Source organism: Apteryx rowi, unplaced genomic scaffold, assembly GCF_003343035.1.
Source record: "Apteryx rowi isolate R43461 unplaced genomic scaffold, aptRow1 scaffold_154, whole genome shotgun sequence".
Classification (NCBI taxonomy): Eukaryota; Metazoa; Chordata; class Aves; order Apterygiformes; family Apterygidae; genus Apteryx; species Apteryx rowi.
This window is the reverse complement of record NW_020447797.1, coordinates 598,112-614,059: the sequence shown is the minus strand read 5'-3', so window position 1 is coordinate 614,059 and position 15,948 is coordinate 598,112. Positions and strand designations below refer to the sequence as shown.

Genomic DNA, 15,948 nt, shown 5'->3' with positions numbered 1-15,948 from the left:
GCTGAGATAGACACCCATTGTAAGAGATTTCAAATGTAATTTAAATTACTTTGGGAGCCTGGTTTTGGAAGTAGAAGTATATTCGGTCAAAAGAAATGAATATTCTCTGGTGTAAAGATGCGTTGTTACTTTTTTGTTGGGGGGGAAAAGGGGAAAAGTTATCATATTTTAAAGTGGTAACATTTGAAAACATTGCATAATTTGAATGCTTTCTTGAAAAGAGTCAGAAATACCCAGGCCGTAGGTAAGACATCATCCGGGAGAGCTGAAATGCTTCTGAAGGGGCTGAATCGGGTGACCGCCAGGGTGACCTGCAGAGCACTTCTGAAGCGCTTAAAATGGGTTGAACCGTTGGAAGGGGAAGAAGGAGCATTAGAGGTATTAAATTGCTTGACAAGCGCAGGTTGTTATGCTTTTAATTTGCATTTTTGCAGTTGAGCAAGGGTTTTTGTTAACACCTTAAAGTTATGACAAAAGTATCTGGGGAACGTGGAGATGATCTGCACCCTTGAGTTTGGATATAACTCTGGAAGCTAAATTATTTAAAAAAAAACAAAAAAAACCCCTGTAAAYGCGTGCCTTAGGTACCCCCGCTCTTTTGGAGTCTTCTAAAGCGTCGAGCGTTTGACTTTATGATTTATTACCTATTGCTTAAGTGCAACTTTTGAACGGCTCTTCTTATATTACTAAATCACTCCGGTGCTTTCCACCCATTTGATTCCAGATGAGTAGATGCTGTCTCTTCTGCCACCTCCTCTGCCTCCTTTTCCGCTGTCCTTTCCCTCGGTCCGCCGCAGCTCCGGCGAGACCTTCCTGCTTGGTCACTCCTCAGTCTGCCCCCGTGCCCCCGAGCAATCAAGCCGTCTTCTAACCTGGCACCTTGTTCGCTGCCCAAAAGGGCTTTTCTCCTGCAGAGATTTCCCTCCCTCTCTCCTTCCCACCGCCAGCAACACTCGGAGCTCAATGACCTTCCAGCTCGCCAGACCCCTGGTCTCATTAACCTTTGGGTTGTCTCACTATCCATCTGATCCTCTCGTGGCATCTATTTCAGTATAATTCAATCCAGAAGTGGATTTTTTTTCTTTTTTTAATCATCACATGCTCCTCATGGGCTTGAGATGATGAGAGCTGCATTTCGTATTTTTGTTTTCRTGTTCCTTGTCTTTTGTCATCCAGTTTCAGAGCTTTTAAGTTAAGTTTATGTTGGATTTTCAAACTTTTCTCCATTTGATGCATGCGTATAAAAAAGTGGCTGGTGCTGGTTTGGGATTTTTTTTTCTTTCCCGTGGCTTTAGTGCTAGGAAATTGGAAGTTACTGCCACGCTGACTTTTTTTTTTWATTTTTATTCCCTTCTGCTCTGCTTTTGACTCGCTCTGTGCATTCAGCAGTGTTCAGACTGCGGAGCTCTGATTTATGGTTTTCAGCATTCTTCAAACCCAGTAGATAAAATGCCRGATAGCCTAAGCATGTGGAGTGTTTTAATCGAAAAGGACAACCTGTTTCACATCTGTCTAAAAGCTGTTATTTATTTCTGTCATAAAATGCTGCACATTACCTGTCTCTTCTGAAGATTAAGGATTAGCAGGGAGAAATATCCATTAGCGCAGCTTTCCTGGTACCCTGGCAAAAACTGGATTACGTATTTCATGGACTCCTTTGAATATTCTTACTCTTTCAGTTTTTGAAGATATATTTATGGGGAGCTCGCTGCAAAAGGACCTGAGTGCCCCATTTTCAAGTTCATTTGTTCCTGCAGTGCAAAGTAAGGCCGTTGACTTGCATTTTTATTACCCCCAAAAATCCTTTGGCTGCTCTCCTTGTAAGCAGGCTACATCTTCTGAGACACCGATCTTCCTTGGAGTTGAGAGTGCTCGTGGATTTTTTATTTATGCCATTAGACATAAGCACTTCTCTGCAATCTATTTGTACTCTTCTGGCTACAGCYGTGATTAGAGTCCTTGGACTAGTGCAAACAGCCAGTAAATCTCTCTCCGTTTTGACTCAGGCTTCAGTACCCGAAATGCTCTCCAAGTTTGRAGCACTTCTGTTTTGAAATTACAGACGACAAATTCCAAGTGGGTAAAAGTTGATCTGTTAAATCCTTTGCTGCAAAGGGAAATAAGTTTTAGTAAGATTGTGAGGAGGCGTTTACCTTATGGGGATTGGGAAAGGCAAGAGTAAGTGCCAGGACAACATAATCGGGAATAATTTCCTTTCCAGTAAAGCTGATGGGAGCTGAGATAGTTTGGTTGGTGCCACCCTGGGGTGTCACATCAGAGCCGCGCGGGTCCATTGGTGCTACATGGGGGTGTCATGTTGGTGCCGCGTGGGCCCATTGGTGCTACCCTGGGGTGTCACGTCGGTGCCATGTGCGTCCATTGGTGCTACACCGGGGTGTCACATCGGTGCCACGTGGGCCCATTGGTGCTACCCTGGGGTGTCACGTCAGTGCCGCACGGGTCCATTGGTGCTACACCGGGGTGTCACGTCGGTGCTGCGCGGGTCTGTTGGTGCTACCCTGGGGTGTCACATCGGTGCCACGTGGGCCCATTGGTGCTACACCGGGGTGTCACGTCGGTGCCGCGCGGGTCCGTTGGTGCTACACTGGGGTGTCACGTCGGTGCTGCGCGGGTCCATTGGTGCTACACCGGGGTGTCACGTTGGTGCCACACGGGTCTGTTGGTGCTACCCTGGGGTGTCATGTTGGTGCCACATGGGTCCCTTGGTGCTACCCTGGGGTGTCACATCGGTGCCGCGTACCATTGGCACGTGCCAGTAATCATGAAGGGCATTCGGGGAGTTGGATCTGGTATCAATGCCGCGGCCATTTCAATGCAACCGGATGCATGTTTAAAAGCCTCTTATTTTAAATCAAGCAACGCATAAATGACTGAACCAGCTAACTTAAGACGTCAGCTGCCACAAAATTCCAAGTTACCTGCTCTCATGGCCTCTGGGCCCCTGGAGCTATAGGTTAGCACATACCTATTTCAAGCCCTAAGAATACCAGAACAGCCGTACAGCCCGGAGCAACAGTGTGCCAATTTGCACAGTACCCAACAAGACTGCTTTCCCACCTATTGCTATATGTGTGTGTGTGTATATGTTGTATATGTATATACACATCTATACACTCTACAAAGTATATATATAATTTTTTAAAGTTTTTTATATATATGCACGCAGACACATATATATGTCTATCTTCTGTTGGAACAGGGATATAAAGTCAACAGTCTCCAGAACCCCTTTAAATGCTTACACACATGGGATGAGTCCGGGTGTTCACGTTTCTTCTTGTCCACAGTTTCTGGCACTGAACGTTTTAGTAGGACGTAATATCACTCAGTGCCTATGCAGAAGCCTGTGCGTTGGTGCGGCACAACGCAACAGCTTCAGGCCATCAACCGCATTGGGATCGCTCGAATCCGCTGGTCTTTTGCCTTCGGTAGGTGTGCATGTGTGTAGCCGAGCCATTTGCTACCGCTTATTGATATAAAGGTCGTTACTCATTTGAGTTGACCGTTTGATTTGGTTTTGAGCTGAGCCGTAATCCGTCGTGTTAGAAAACCCAAAACCCTAAAACGAGCCGCTTGTGTCCTCGACTGGGCGCTCGCATTTCCCCAGCGAGGCTTGGGGAGCTGCACGCGGCGAAGCAGGCGCAGATTTGGCTGTAGTACCCACGGGCCAGCGCGCGCGGAGAGGGCAGATGAAACGGTTATGCCCTTCCTTGAATTTAGGAATTAGGTCTTACCGTCAGCGCTGAAAGGCAAGTTACAGCTTCTTTTCGTAATACCCGTTCCCGGGCATCTAGGAGCCGCTGCGTCTCTGCTTTGGCAATTAAATGCCTGCGCTTGTTTTTTTAAAGACCTGAAACCAAAAGATGGGATAATCCAGTACGACCGTGCTYTGCTGGAGTTCAGAGTCATCAGTACTTTGAAAGCCGCGTTACAGTGAACTCCCCGATGGCTCTGCCCCAGAAGTGACGSCGGCGGCGCGGGGCGGCTTCGAGGCAGCTTCCCGGCCTGCCCACGTCAGCGGAGTCTCCCAAGGGCGTTAGCGGGGCCATCGAAGCCGACGCTTTTTATTCTCTGTATAACGGCCGTGCGCGTTCTCGTGCTGTGACCGAGGATAAGCTCGCGCTGTTGTTTGTTTTGGTGGTAAAAGGTGGCTTTGTGCTGCTGGAAGATACTTTAAGGATGGCGTAAAGCCGGTGTGGTCAAACCCAGCCTCCAAGGAGCGAGCCGGCCCGCTTGTTCRGAGAGCGGATGGAGGCAGCTGCTCTGCCCTCACGTAGCCTGGGCACGCTACGTGCGTAACTACCCAATCCTAAATAAAGCGTTTCGACCTGAAGCGCCGTTCCAGCGGCAGCTTTTTTTCTTTATAAGGTTCTTCCGACTCGGGAACGTGTCCCGGCGGCTCTGCCCCCCGCATCCTTGCGGCGGTGGTTTGTGAGGATGGTTGTACCATCGGCTGCTTCCTGGCTTTGCGCGAGCGTAAGGTACCGGCTGGGGGGAAAACGCAAGCGGCACCAAATTCAACCCCCCCGAATGCTCGCCGTGTCCTGAGTTTCCCTCCCRTGTTTTAAGTTTCCGACCTTGGCTGTCGGATCACAGCTAACTCGCAGAAGATGCCGCGTGATTTTTCTGTTGATGATGGGTGAGAGGAAGATGCTTGGCAGATGAGAAAGCTTTCTTTTCCGCGAAGTGTCGAAGTGCAGACAGGCCACGTATCAAAACTGTGTCCTTCTTGTCAGGTATTAGTTTTGTTTTGCCTCGCGGTAGGGTTGGAGTTAAGGTGTGCAATACAGAGAAGGATTTATTTCTACTTTCTGCTGTGAGATCTGCCATGCTGCGTGCTCTGAGGTTTATTAACATCATCTATTCTGAAGCCAGAATGTGGAGTCCATAATAAACATTTAATAATTACGAGCTGAGCTCTCATATGGATATCTAGGATAGATTCCAAAAAAATCCRAAAAGACAAAAATAACCTTGGAAATATAAGTGTCTATAATTTTGATTTTACCCAAATGTGTCTGTTCTGAATTTGACTCTCAGAGGCAGTAAATGCCCACAGATTGACTGTGGGTGGTCAGCAGTTCAGCAAATTGGGCCATCCGTCTAAATTTGTCTCCATCTTAACTCTGTCCTCTTCACGTCAGTGCTGTATAAAGCAGTACAATAGGGATTAGATAACTTAGAAGACAGCTTCTGCTGTCATCCTCTAGAGCCCGTTTTCACAGCAGTGAAGTCACCATTTAAGGGCTGTTGCAGACGCAGATGCCCCGAAGCTGATGGTGGTGATGAACCACCTTGGTTGGTGGCCTTGGTTGCATGCGAGATGCTGCAGGGTTTCGAATTTGCGGTCGCRCAAGTGAGACACTGCAAAGCTGCCCTAAGCTTTTGCCAGATGTGCGCTGTGAGTCTAATGGGAATTTCTGGGAGCAGGAAGCTTAGAGCTGCTGAGGTTTGTGCATCTCCCAGATTCTGGGGTTCGTGGCTTTCAGTTACAGTTATCAAAAAGCATGATTTAAAGTAACATCTCTTTACTATAGCTTCAGGCTGATTGCTGAAGCACCCCCAAGCCAGGACAGAGCTGGGAAATGGAGATGGGCGCTCTTCCAGATTGTACATTATCAGATGAATAATTAACTGTAGTCTAATTGCAAATCCTAATTAGTTTCTTACAACTACACAAACCGCAGGATTGCTTCAGTGTAACGTGGCTAGAGCTTGACCTTCAGGCTTTAATATCGCCGTTGATGTGAACGGGGAAGAACTTGACTTTCAGAGCCTGAGTTAGGTTTGCAGCATTGCAAGACAGAAAGCACCCAGAAGTATTTGTTTTAAAACTAAAAAGATAAGGAACTGCCAAAAACATGCCTTTTCCACGTGTGAATTGCTGTCAGGAAGCTTGTATGTGCTGCTGTTCCTGCGAATGGCACAAACATTTTAGGATACATTTTTGGGGGTTTGGGTTATTTTTGACCAATTTCATAGACTTGATGTGGAATTGGTAGATGGATTTTGCTTTGTCATAGCCCATAATATGATTTCACAAGGAAGTATGGTCTCTGGAGGACAGTGCTTTGTAGCTAACTTTGAGTGTGTCAGAAACGGCAAAGCGTAATGGGAGATGCACATATTTTTCTATCCTATTCTTTGCTTTTAAGGAGTGACTAGCGGGGGCCTGCTGCCATAGATGTCGTTCAGTGCTTTGATCACAGGAGAACCAAATGGCACATGTAGCCCTGGATTCTCTGCGAGAAATGTGGAGGCAGCAGCTATAGGAGAGGAAAGARGGAGCGGTTTGGCTTCTCGATTGCTGTTTCCAGGAAATCTCATTTCCAGGTTGGCTCTAGAGAGCTTTGTCATTAATATTACAGGTGAAAAGATGACTGTTTGCCTCAGTGAGAGGTGTAGAGGATACAACCAGCAAGGAGAGAAGAAATAACAGCCGGTGTTAGACACATGTATTGACAACCTGAGCAATGCATAACCCCAAATTAATTAATGACCAGCAAATAATGTTAAGACGGGCTTGAGTAATGTGAATAACCGGAAGACGCTGATACTAAAGTTACAGAATGCGTTTTGTTGGTAAAAACACCGGGTGAGCGACGGCCAAGTTGAACAATTCCTATCAAAATGTATTTGTTTTTCTTCTTGCATAGGTGATACTGAGCAGGAGCTGGGACCCCCTCCATCCGTCGATGAGGCAGCGAATACACTCATGACTCGCCTGGGCTTCCTCCTGGGAGAGAAAGTCACGGAGGTACAACCAGGGCCCCAGTACAGCATGGAGGTGCAGGACGAGAACCAGGTACGCTGTCTCTTCCATCCCTTCCCTGCTTTTGTCGCAGCAGCTCTATCGGTTATGATTAAAATGCAGCATGTGAGATAGGGGTTATTTTCTAATTATACGGCAGCCAAGTGTCTCATTACGGTGAAATAGTTGTTATGGGGTAGAAGGTCCTATCTCCCTGTTAAACCGTGAATCATCATTCCACTCCAGCAGTCCACGTTTCGGGGATCAGCTGCTGCTGCGTGAAACRGCGGCTGTTGTTTTTCTGTTCCTGCAAACGTTGTAGGAGTGGGGTAGCGTTGCTAGTCAGATTATAGGGATCAAAATAATGTGGACTTGCGTGGCACCTTAAATGTTAGGAAGGCTTCCAAAGCATTTTAGCAAGGTTACGTAAAGTCTCATGAATTTTCCAGGAGGGACAGGTAAGTAGCAATATCCTGATTTTATAGATGGTCACAGGTTTTGCTCATGTTTGCCTTAGATGATGATTTCATACTTCAAAACAGATACAGAACCAAACCATAAAATCTTTATTGTGATAAAGCTTGTTAAATCCTCTCTGGCTGAAAAGCAAACTAGCAATAAGGCCACGGTTCTGGCTGAAATGTAGGTTTTGTGGAAACTGCCTGAATTTCTCCTTCCTGCTCCCCAGCCCTCCACTCCCAGCAGTGTCGACAAGGTGAGAATGAAACTAAGAAACCATTTTTTTTAGATGACAAAAGGCTAGCCCATTATGTAGCCTGAAACTCAAAGCCTAGGTGTAAGTCCCTCTTTTTAAAAATTTTTTTTAACAGATTCATTGCATGACTTTGCACAAGTCCCAGTGAGGGTACTCCTTCCACCTGCCTTGAGCTATTTGAGATATCTAACATTGGCACAATTCAGAGGACCTGATTTAAGGTCCTGAATTCCCTAAAAGAGTCAATGGAAAGTGGCAGCCAAGAAGATGGCTCCATGCATTAAAGCCAAATGCTCGTAGTACTGTGTGCACTTCATTTCTCTTCCCCTGACTCCTACCGTGTTGTGTCCAGTTCCTTGCTTCCTTCCAGGACACTGTGTGTGTGCATGCATGTAGGAATAAATTAAAGACCAGGAGGATAGTCATCCAATGTATTCATGAGAACCACGTCAGAATTGCAGGAAATGGTGCATATTATTAATTGTGGTTATTTTTCTAATCCGTTGGTTGGGAGTGCTTTAAGTCTTGCTTATCAGCGAGTACCTGCTGGCCTTTGAAATGGAGCAAAAGCATTTTTTAATGTCATTTTTGCATCCTATACTGGCTTGATATTGTCAAAATAACTTTAGTTATGCCTCCTAACTGTGTGAGTAGCCGTTCTCTTCCTCTCTCTAATGATTCAAAAAAGTCTTCAAAATATCTAGAATTTTGGTCCAGGTGTATTTATTTTCCAGTGGCATGGGTCATATTGTTTAAATAGCCCTGATTACTCTTAACAGTGCAAGTCACTGCCAGATTTTAACCCTCAGAAGGTTTTAAGGTAGAGTGTGAGGGCATTTCTCGCTAATGCGAGAGCAACACAGGGTCAGAGTAAGCAGTGTAAATTGGATCAACTCAATGAAGAAGCTAGAACAAGATCAGGAAGATGAGCTGTTGTTGCTGTTTGAAATCCAAAGGAAAGAATAGCAGCTGCCTAGAGGAAGATCGTGGAGGATGGGGGTTTTATTCCAGTAGCAAACGCGAAAGCGAACTGGCTGGGAGAGCTGGTTCTCAGTGAGCAGGGTGGTGGGCTGCCTCCTGGAGCATCTCGATCCTGCACTGTACCCTGACCCGAAAGGTGTTTTGACATCCATCTTCCACGTGGGCTAAAGGGTTAATATGCAGCACGCTTGAGAGCCAAGAAATGTGTTTTTGTAAAACTTTTGCTCTTTAGCGCATTCATTAAGCTTTTGGTGATTTCATTCATTTTTTTTATGCAAGTTGGGGTGGATTCGAAATGTACTTCACTCTACACTGTGCTGGAAAATGTACTTTTAACGGGCACGCATTTGAGCTGAATACTTCAAAGCTAAGCAGAGCTTTCTGCTATAAATGGTTCCTTTTGTTGTTGCCTTTTGAAAAAAATTAAAAATCCTATCTTTTCTCAAAAGTAAAAGATGTCTTTGGAGAATAAATAAAAGAAAAATCTTAAGAGAAACAGCAGAGAGTTGTGCTCTAAAATAGATTGATATCTTAGGCTGCRTGCTAATTTTTGCATGAAGAAAGTTCTACAGGGCCTTTGAATGCTATTCATGTGCTGGGGAAGATAAAGAGAAGCTGATTCCTCAATTACCGAGTTAATTTTTTCCTTTCTTTGTGAGCATCTCCTGCTGTCAGTGCTTGCCTAGAATCACAGACTATTTTAGGTYGGAAATGACCTCTAGAGATCTTCTGATCTAAGTTGAACGTTAGACCGTGTCACTCAGGCTTTGTCCGGTCGAGTTTTGAAAATCTCCAAGGCTGGAGAATCTGGGCAGCCTCTTCCAGTGCTTGAGGACTCCAACTGTGAAGGGCTTTTTCCTTATAGCTAGCGGAAAATTTCTTCGCTGCAGCTTGTGCCTGTAGCCTCTTGTCCTTTCCCTTTGCACTTCRGAGAAGAGTCTTCTCCATATTCCCCTGTAGATGGTGAAAGATCTCAACTACAGCTAGATGCAATTTAGGCTTCTCTTCTCCAGGCTGAATTAACCCACCTCCTTCAGCCTTTCTTCACATGTCGCATGCCCCAGCCCTCTAACGGGCTTGGTGGCCCTCCTCTGACTTTCTCCATTTGTCAGATTCTCATGCAGGGGAGCCCCAAGCAGCACGTGGCTTTTCGTCCATGCTTTCTCAAATGCTGAGTAGAGGGAAATGATCACATACCTTCTGCTTTCCCCGGTAGACTTCATCACTGCAATGGTGCACTGGAGCAGCTTGTGTTTAGAGCAAGGAAGTCATCTAAATAGAGTGCAAAGAGTTTATGGAGCTCATTATTTCCTTCCCAGGCCCCTTTTCCCCAGAGGCCTGGCTGCAGTGATCCTTTCCTGCCTAGGCGGGTGGGCAACCTTGCTACGTTGGTGCCACTCTGTCCAGATCTGCCAGCATCGGGGTGCCCACCATCGACCACTAGCTCTTTCTGAATGAGAACCRTTCTCAAATATGCTCCAATGTAAAGCTGCTTCTGCGCCGCAGCGTGCAGATCTCCTGAAAACCTCCCTGGTTCTCCTTCCCAGGCTGAATTTCTTCAGCTACCTTGCATAAACTAGTATTGAAAATCAAGCAGCAAGCCATTTCTGGGATTTGCAAAAATTAATTCTTCTACTAATCATTGATTAATTAAAATCTGATTGAGACTTTGACTATTAGTTTGCACTTGAATTTAAAAACGAAAACAATTTTCTAGGTTTTAATTTGTTAATTTACAAGGTCTGGGCAAAGCAAATGTTCTGTGTATAAAAAGCCGGGAGTAGGCTGCTGCTTATTATTCTAACCATGCTTTGCCTTCTGAAGCGAGAAAATAATTATTTGCAATCTCACCAAGGCTGAGCTAAAGTGAAGATAAGGAATAGAGGTGTTTTCACTAAAACTGTCCAAATCTGTAAATCTGGCACATTGCATTTCCATTCAATTGCCTTATTTTGAATATGTCAAAGGATACATTTTCTAATCCAGATTGCTATGAAATTGCGTGTTTTATGKGCAGTCTCTTTCTTAATCATGCCTTGTTTAATGAGAGATCGCAAATGCCAAAGAATAAATCCTTTTTCTGCTACTTTCAGAAACTTTTTTTTTAACCGTACTGGCTGCCAGCGAAGCACAAAGGACAATGAGACTATGACAGAACAGTTCAATTTTTCAAAGCTTAGTGAAAATGTGACAGATGAAACAACAGCAGTAATAATATAGGTTGTTCCGTCAATGGAAATTTTTATTTAAAACTTGCATAGAGGAACATTTTTCTATATCAATACAAAAATAAAACATGTCAATCAATGCCAAGTGATATACTGTGTTATTTGGTAATTTCCAGTTGCAAGTAACTTGTTCTTAAGGAGCTGCATTAATAACRCTACAGATAAATATTTAAGAATATCACTTTTTGGCGTTTCATGAAAGAACGATATTATCAGCTGGAGGAAAAATGAGCGTACCAGTCTTGCACTGAATTTTAGCTTGCTTTAAAGTGTGATTTTTCTGCGTTTTAAGGTTTCTGAATTTTATTTTGTTAGTATCGGGATTAGTTTCAGCAGACATTTGTTTAAAATAACACTTGAAACAAGGGTGTAGAAGAACCTTGCCCTAAAGAATTTATAATAGTAATAATGCTTCGCATTCTGACAGTTCCTAAATGTGAACTGATTAAATTTTTAGATGCTGTAGTATCATTTAGGCTAGGAACAGTGAAAGAGCAGAATCACAGAATCGGAGAGCGGTTGAGGCTGGCAGGGACCTCTGGAGATCGTCCGGTCCAATTTGGAACCTCAAAAGCTGCATTACGTTGTGTTTGATGCAGTTCACTGTGCTGTAGGTGAGTTGAAGAAAATGAGCATTGGACAAAGCTAATTCCATAGCTCAAGTGTACAGATGGAGTCTAGTGACCTGGGACAGATGAGAAGAGACAGTCCCACTGTCGTGGGTAGCTCAGGGAAAACATCTGCTTGATAGGTAGCAGTGATCCAGAAGGAGAGCCCCATGTTAGCTTATGTTAAGAAAGCTACATAAAACTTAGCAATTTTAAGGGGACAAAAAAATCATAGAATATTTTCATATTGAATCTTGACGCACAAGCACCTTTTAATTTGGCCAGTAGAATTAATTAGGTAATCAGAAAGTAAATTACAGAAATTAAAACCAGTTTCACAAAAATCAATGCAGTGTTTAGACATCTGAAAAGATTGCAGTACGAGCGAATGGAAGAGGTTGGTTGAGAGCCAAGACGCGTGACAGGTTATATGATGAACGAGTGAAACTGGAATATACAGGGAGTCGGAATTTATAGGGCAGCCAGTCTGCCTCCAATTCCTGGAAGGCTACTGGGGAAAAAAAGAGATCTGTTTATAAGGACATAGAATATAAAAGAACGGAAAACACCAATAAGCATGATCCACTTGGTGGCACGGTACATTGGATGGGGAGAGGAAAGCGTTGGTTTTTTTTCTCCCGAGGACTCCCAAAGATGATACGGTGGCGGCCACCTCATTCGCTGCCGGGGTATTTTATATGGCTTCTGCAGGGGGATTATAGATTTATGGAAATACTATGGTTCGGTTGCTACTGTGTTGCAGTCTCTCTGTTCTCCGAGTTTCTCCGTCCTGCCTGTTGTACGGGATGCTCTATTTTGCCTCAAATGTCTGATKACATTATGGGTAAGGATTCTTACAAGGCACAGTGGGATTCCTGGGATGTACTAGCTCGCTTCCCAGTAGCCTTCTAATTTAGAAACCAGTAAATCTTTCACATGTTCTACTTAAAGTCAGGCCCAGGCATTTTTTTAAGCTTCAAGTAGGTGATAGTGAAAAAGCAAAAAAAAAAATGTAGACTTCAAACATGTTCTGCAGTTTGCAAGTCTGATACTTCTTTTGGTCCCCCAGGTTTCAAATGGCATAAAAAAAAAGGGAAATACAAATTTATATGATTATGAGGGGAGTATTCACAGAGAATAAAAGAAGTCTCGATTAAGCAAATTTGGAGCGATCCCCCGAATCTAAAAACCTCTCCGAAAGACTCCGCTGCGAATTCAAAGAAACTTGAAATTGAACGTTTTAGGTTTTTGGAGAGGAAGTATTAAAGGCAGTTATGCCTTTTGAAGGGATTAGCAAGTTATTTCTGTGTGATCGCTAYGAAGCACTGTGTAACGTTTATTAAATTGCCGTGTTAGGTGAACAAGAACACCTTCCCCRGGTTGCGGTCAGCGAGCCGTCCTCTGTGCTTGCCACGCTTTGGTAAATCAGGGCAACATTTTTTTTTTATTTCATACAAATATTTTAGGACGTATCTTCAGAAAAGAGTATCTTTTGCTAGGGAAGCGTGCAGATGGCTCATGTAGCCCGTGGTTAAAACAAAGGCGCTGTGTTAAATCACAGCTAGTCTCAAGCTGAATTCAGTGATTTTGTTGGTTTAATAGACGAATCTCTGCACACAGTAATTAAATACATGAGCTTTTCTGAGATTCTTGCACATGGTTTCTTACGGGTTCTTTCCAAAGTAACTTTTAAAATGCCGGTCTTTTATAATGCTGCTTTGGAGAGCAACCTTTTCCCTATTGGGTTTTTCCGAAGACTTTATTGGGCAGGGAAAGCCGTTCTGTCCGGGGAAGGGCTTTCTCCTATCTAGATAAGGGATCTCAAACTTCCTCTTTGCAAGGGTGTAAAACCATTGTGGCTTCTCTTGAATGGAAGAAACACTTAGAGAGCAAAATAAAACTCGCAGTCCCGCTGAGACTTCTGACCGGATGGAAATGTCACAGAGGTCCATATAGGATTTCCTGTATGGGATGGGTCTCGCTGTGAGTAAAGGTGAGATCATGCTGTATACTTATCGCCCTGAGGATCTCCACCCAGCTAGAGGCGCAAATTTACCCCACTGTWTTGTACTTTTTGTTTATTTGGTTTTTACTTTCTGCTCAAAATTAAGAAAATGCTGAAGTTTTGTGCTAAACTGTGGTATAAGGCTTATGGTACGTGCTACTTGATTTGTTTTCTGGGTTTCCTGTTGAACGTGGGAGCTGGACTCTGTTCCRTTCCAAGAAGGAAAGAAGTTGAAAACACATCCAGGGTTTCTACGTGTTTTTCACAGATGTAGGGAAGCGTAGTGGATAGTTTCATTTTGAACAGTGGAGCACATTTTCCCCCCCCGTCCGGAGGAAGCAAATCCTCCCGCACGAGCTCCAGAAGGATTTCTTCTCCCGCGGCGAGCGGTCGCGCTGAGTGATGTGTTCCCGGTTGCAATTTTTGCAGAGCTCGGCCGTAACGCAGCGGATAAGTCCCTGCTCCACGCTGACCAGCAGCACGGCCTCGCCGCCRGCCAGCAGCCCCTGCTCCACCCTGCCTCCCGTCAGCACCAACGTGACGGCCAAGGACTGCAGCTATGGTGCCGTCACCAGCCCCACGTCCACCCTCGAGAGCAGAGACAGCGGCATCATAGGTGAGTAGCCAGCTCTCCTCCTCGTTCTCACYGAGCCGCCTCCGACGCGAAGCCAGGCAGCAATCCACTGGATTGGTTTAACATGCTTTTTTATACATGATACATGTTTGCTGATAAATGGAAGGGTTTTGCGTTATTCAAGTTGATACRTCAGTAACCAAGGTGAATTATACCCCGTCTTCCACTCCTCATTGGTAAAACTCTATATAGAGTCGGTGAAATTTGGGATGGATGAGGTTGATAATAGCGTAAATTATTTGATACAAAGTTCTGGAAAGTGTTTAAATGGTGAAAGAGGAAAAGTTTGCTTTTTTTTCTCCTTTTATTTTTGCTTCGCGTCTTCCTCCCATCTTTTCTGATTCGCTTTTTTTTTGGCTTATCACAACCTTTCTTCCCAACAGTTTTTTTGCCTCCTTTAATTCTAGTGAGGTTACGTTGTTGCTTCTACCAAGTTTTTCTGTTGTTCTATATGGTTTCCTTCAGCTGCTGTCTGTGCTTATTTATGAATGTAGAGATGCTAATTTGGGGAGAGAAAAGTTTTTTGGCCCAATAAGAAAGATGGGATGGTCTCAGCGCCAGGCAATGGCTATAATTTGGGGCTACCATCCCCTCCTACTACTTCAAGTAAACTTAGAAGTATCTTTTTCTTTTTCTTTTTCTTTTTCTTTTTCTTTTAGCATTTTTTTATTAGCGTTTTTCTTCCCCTAATGCTGTTTGGTCCATGGCCACTGTTCCTTGATGTTAGAGGAGAGAGAACGGATGATGTTATCACATTTATGGTTCGCATACTGTGGAATTTTCTATACCAACACTTGATGGGAAGAGGGAGACTCATTGTCAAATGTGCTCTTTTCTGTTACACTTGCTGTAAGTTAGTTTTTGTAATGCTTCCTAACATGCTATTACTCATGTCATCCTTTTAGAGAAATTATGAGGATTATTTTAGATTCTCCCTAGCCTCCACCTCTTCCTGTCAGTACAACAGTTGCTCTTTGGGAGTATTGCTTCTCATGTTCAGTTCTCTTTCTGTTAAAAAATAGGACTTTATTTCTGTATTCACATATCTGATATTTGTGCATTAAAGGAGGAGCATTTTTAAGGCCTGTACGTAAGACTGATTGCCTTCTGTGCCCTGGGGCTGTCACTGTCACCTGTATCCATATTCTCTTAAGCTCAGCAGTGGGCAGGAGCAGGGTTATCGTAAAACAAATTTTGGTGGATTCCTGTGGTGGTTATAGCAGGTTTTTCACTGGCATAATCTATAGATTTGAAGAGCTTTTTATGCAGAGGATCTTGAGCAAAYATATGCAGATTAACTTCTGTTTAATAACTGTAAAGGCACAATGGAAGAAAAGTAATTGCTATGGAAATTCAGGCAGGTTGGTGCTAGTTTCGTTGTCCTTTCCGCATTTTTAACGTTGAATATTTGTCTGGATAAGAAGATGCTGCTTTGCCAACAATTTCTGTAGTGCTTAAAAGCAGAAAAAGACGAGAGAAAGGCTGACAATTTAGGGAAGTTAGTTGTGCTAATGATTAATATTTTGCTTGGCTGATCAGGAAATTTGGACTTAGCTTCAGCTCCTGTATGCCACAAGAACCTTAGTTGCACTTCTGCCTGCATGATCTTAAAATGCAAATATGTAAGCTATTCTGAGCTGCATACCAAAGTAGGTTAATGAATTCTGGGAAAATTCATTGCAGTATCGCGCGTCGTTCTCTGTTCACATTGCCCCCCGGTCAGAACTTCACTGTCCAACGACAGCCCTTCAAAACCAGGTTGTGTGGGAGAGTCACGGTGAGTAAAAGCGCATGTGTGATTTAAGCTAAGTCTTACTCCTTAGCAGACCCGTAAATTGGTCTGGACTGGAACGAAGCCTGAGGTGGAGCAGCAGAGCTTGCAAAAACTTGGGTGGTCTGCTCCTACGAGCTCATCCTGCTAGTTAGATTTGCCAGCGTGTGCTGTGCTCTCGTGTTGAATTCATCCTCCCCTTGCGGTTGCTCCATGGTTGCCAGCCTGAAGGCA

The 15,948-nt window shown here is 44.1% G+C and overlaps 1 protein-coding gene across 1 annotated transcript in view; it reads left to right on the top strand.

Moving 5' to 3' along the window:
- Positions 1 to 15,948, top strand: part of TANC2 (tetratricopeptide repeat, ankyrin repeat and coiled-coil containing 2) — a 204,442-nt gene that overhangs the window by 95,612 nt on the left and 92,882 nt on the right. Inside the window, exons 5-6 of the mRNA XM_026059243.1 lie at positions 6,678 to 6,826; positions 13,739 to 13,925. Of these exons, the coding sequence (XP_025915028.1) occupies positions 6,678 to 6,826; positions 13,739 to 13,925 (336 nt within the window). The remainder of the gene's footprint in view (positions 1 to 6,677; positions 6,827 to 13,738; positions 13,926 to 15,948) is intronic.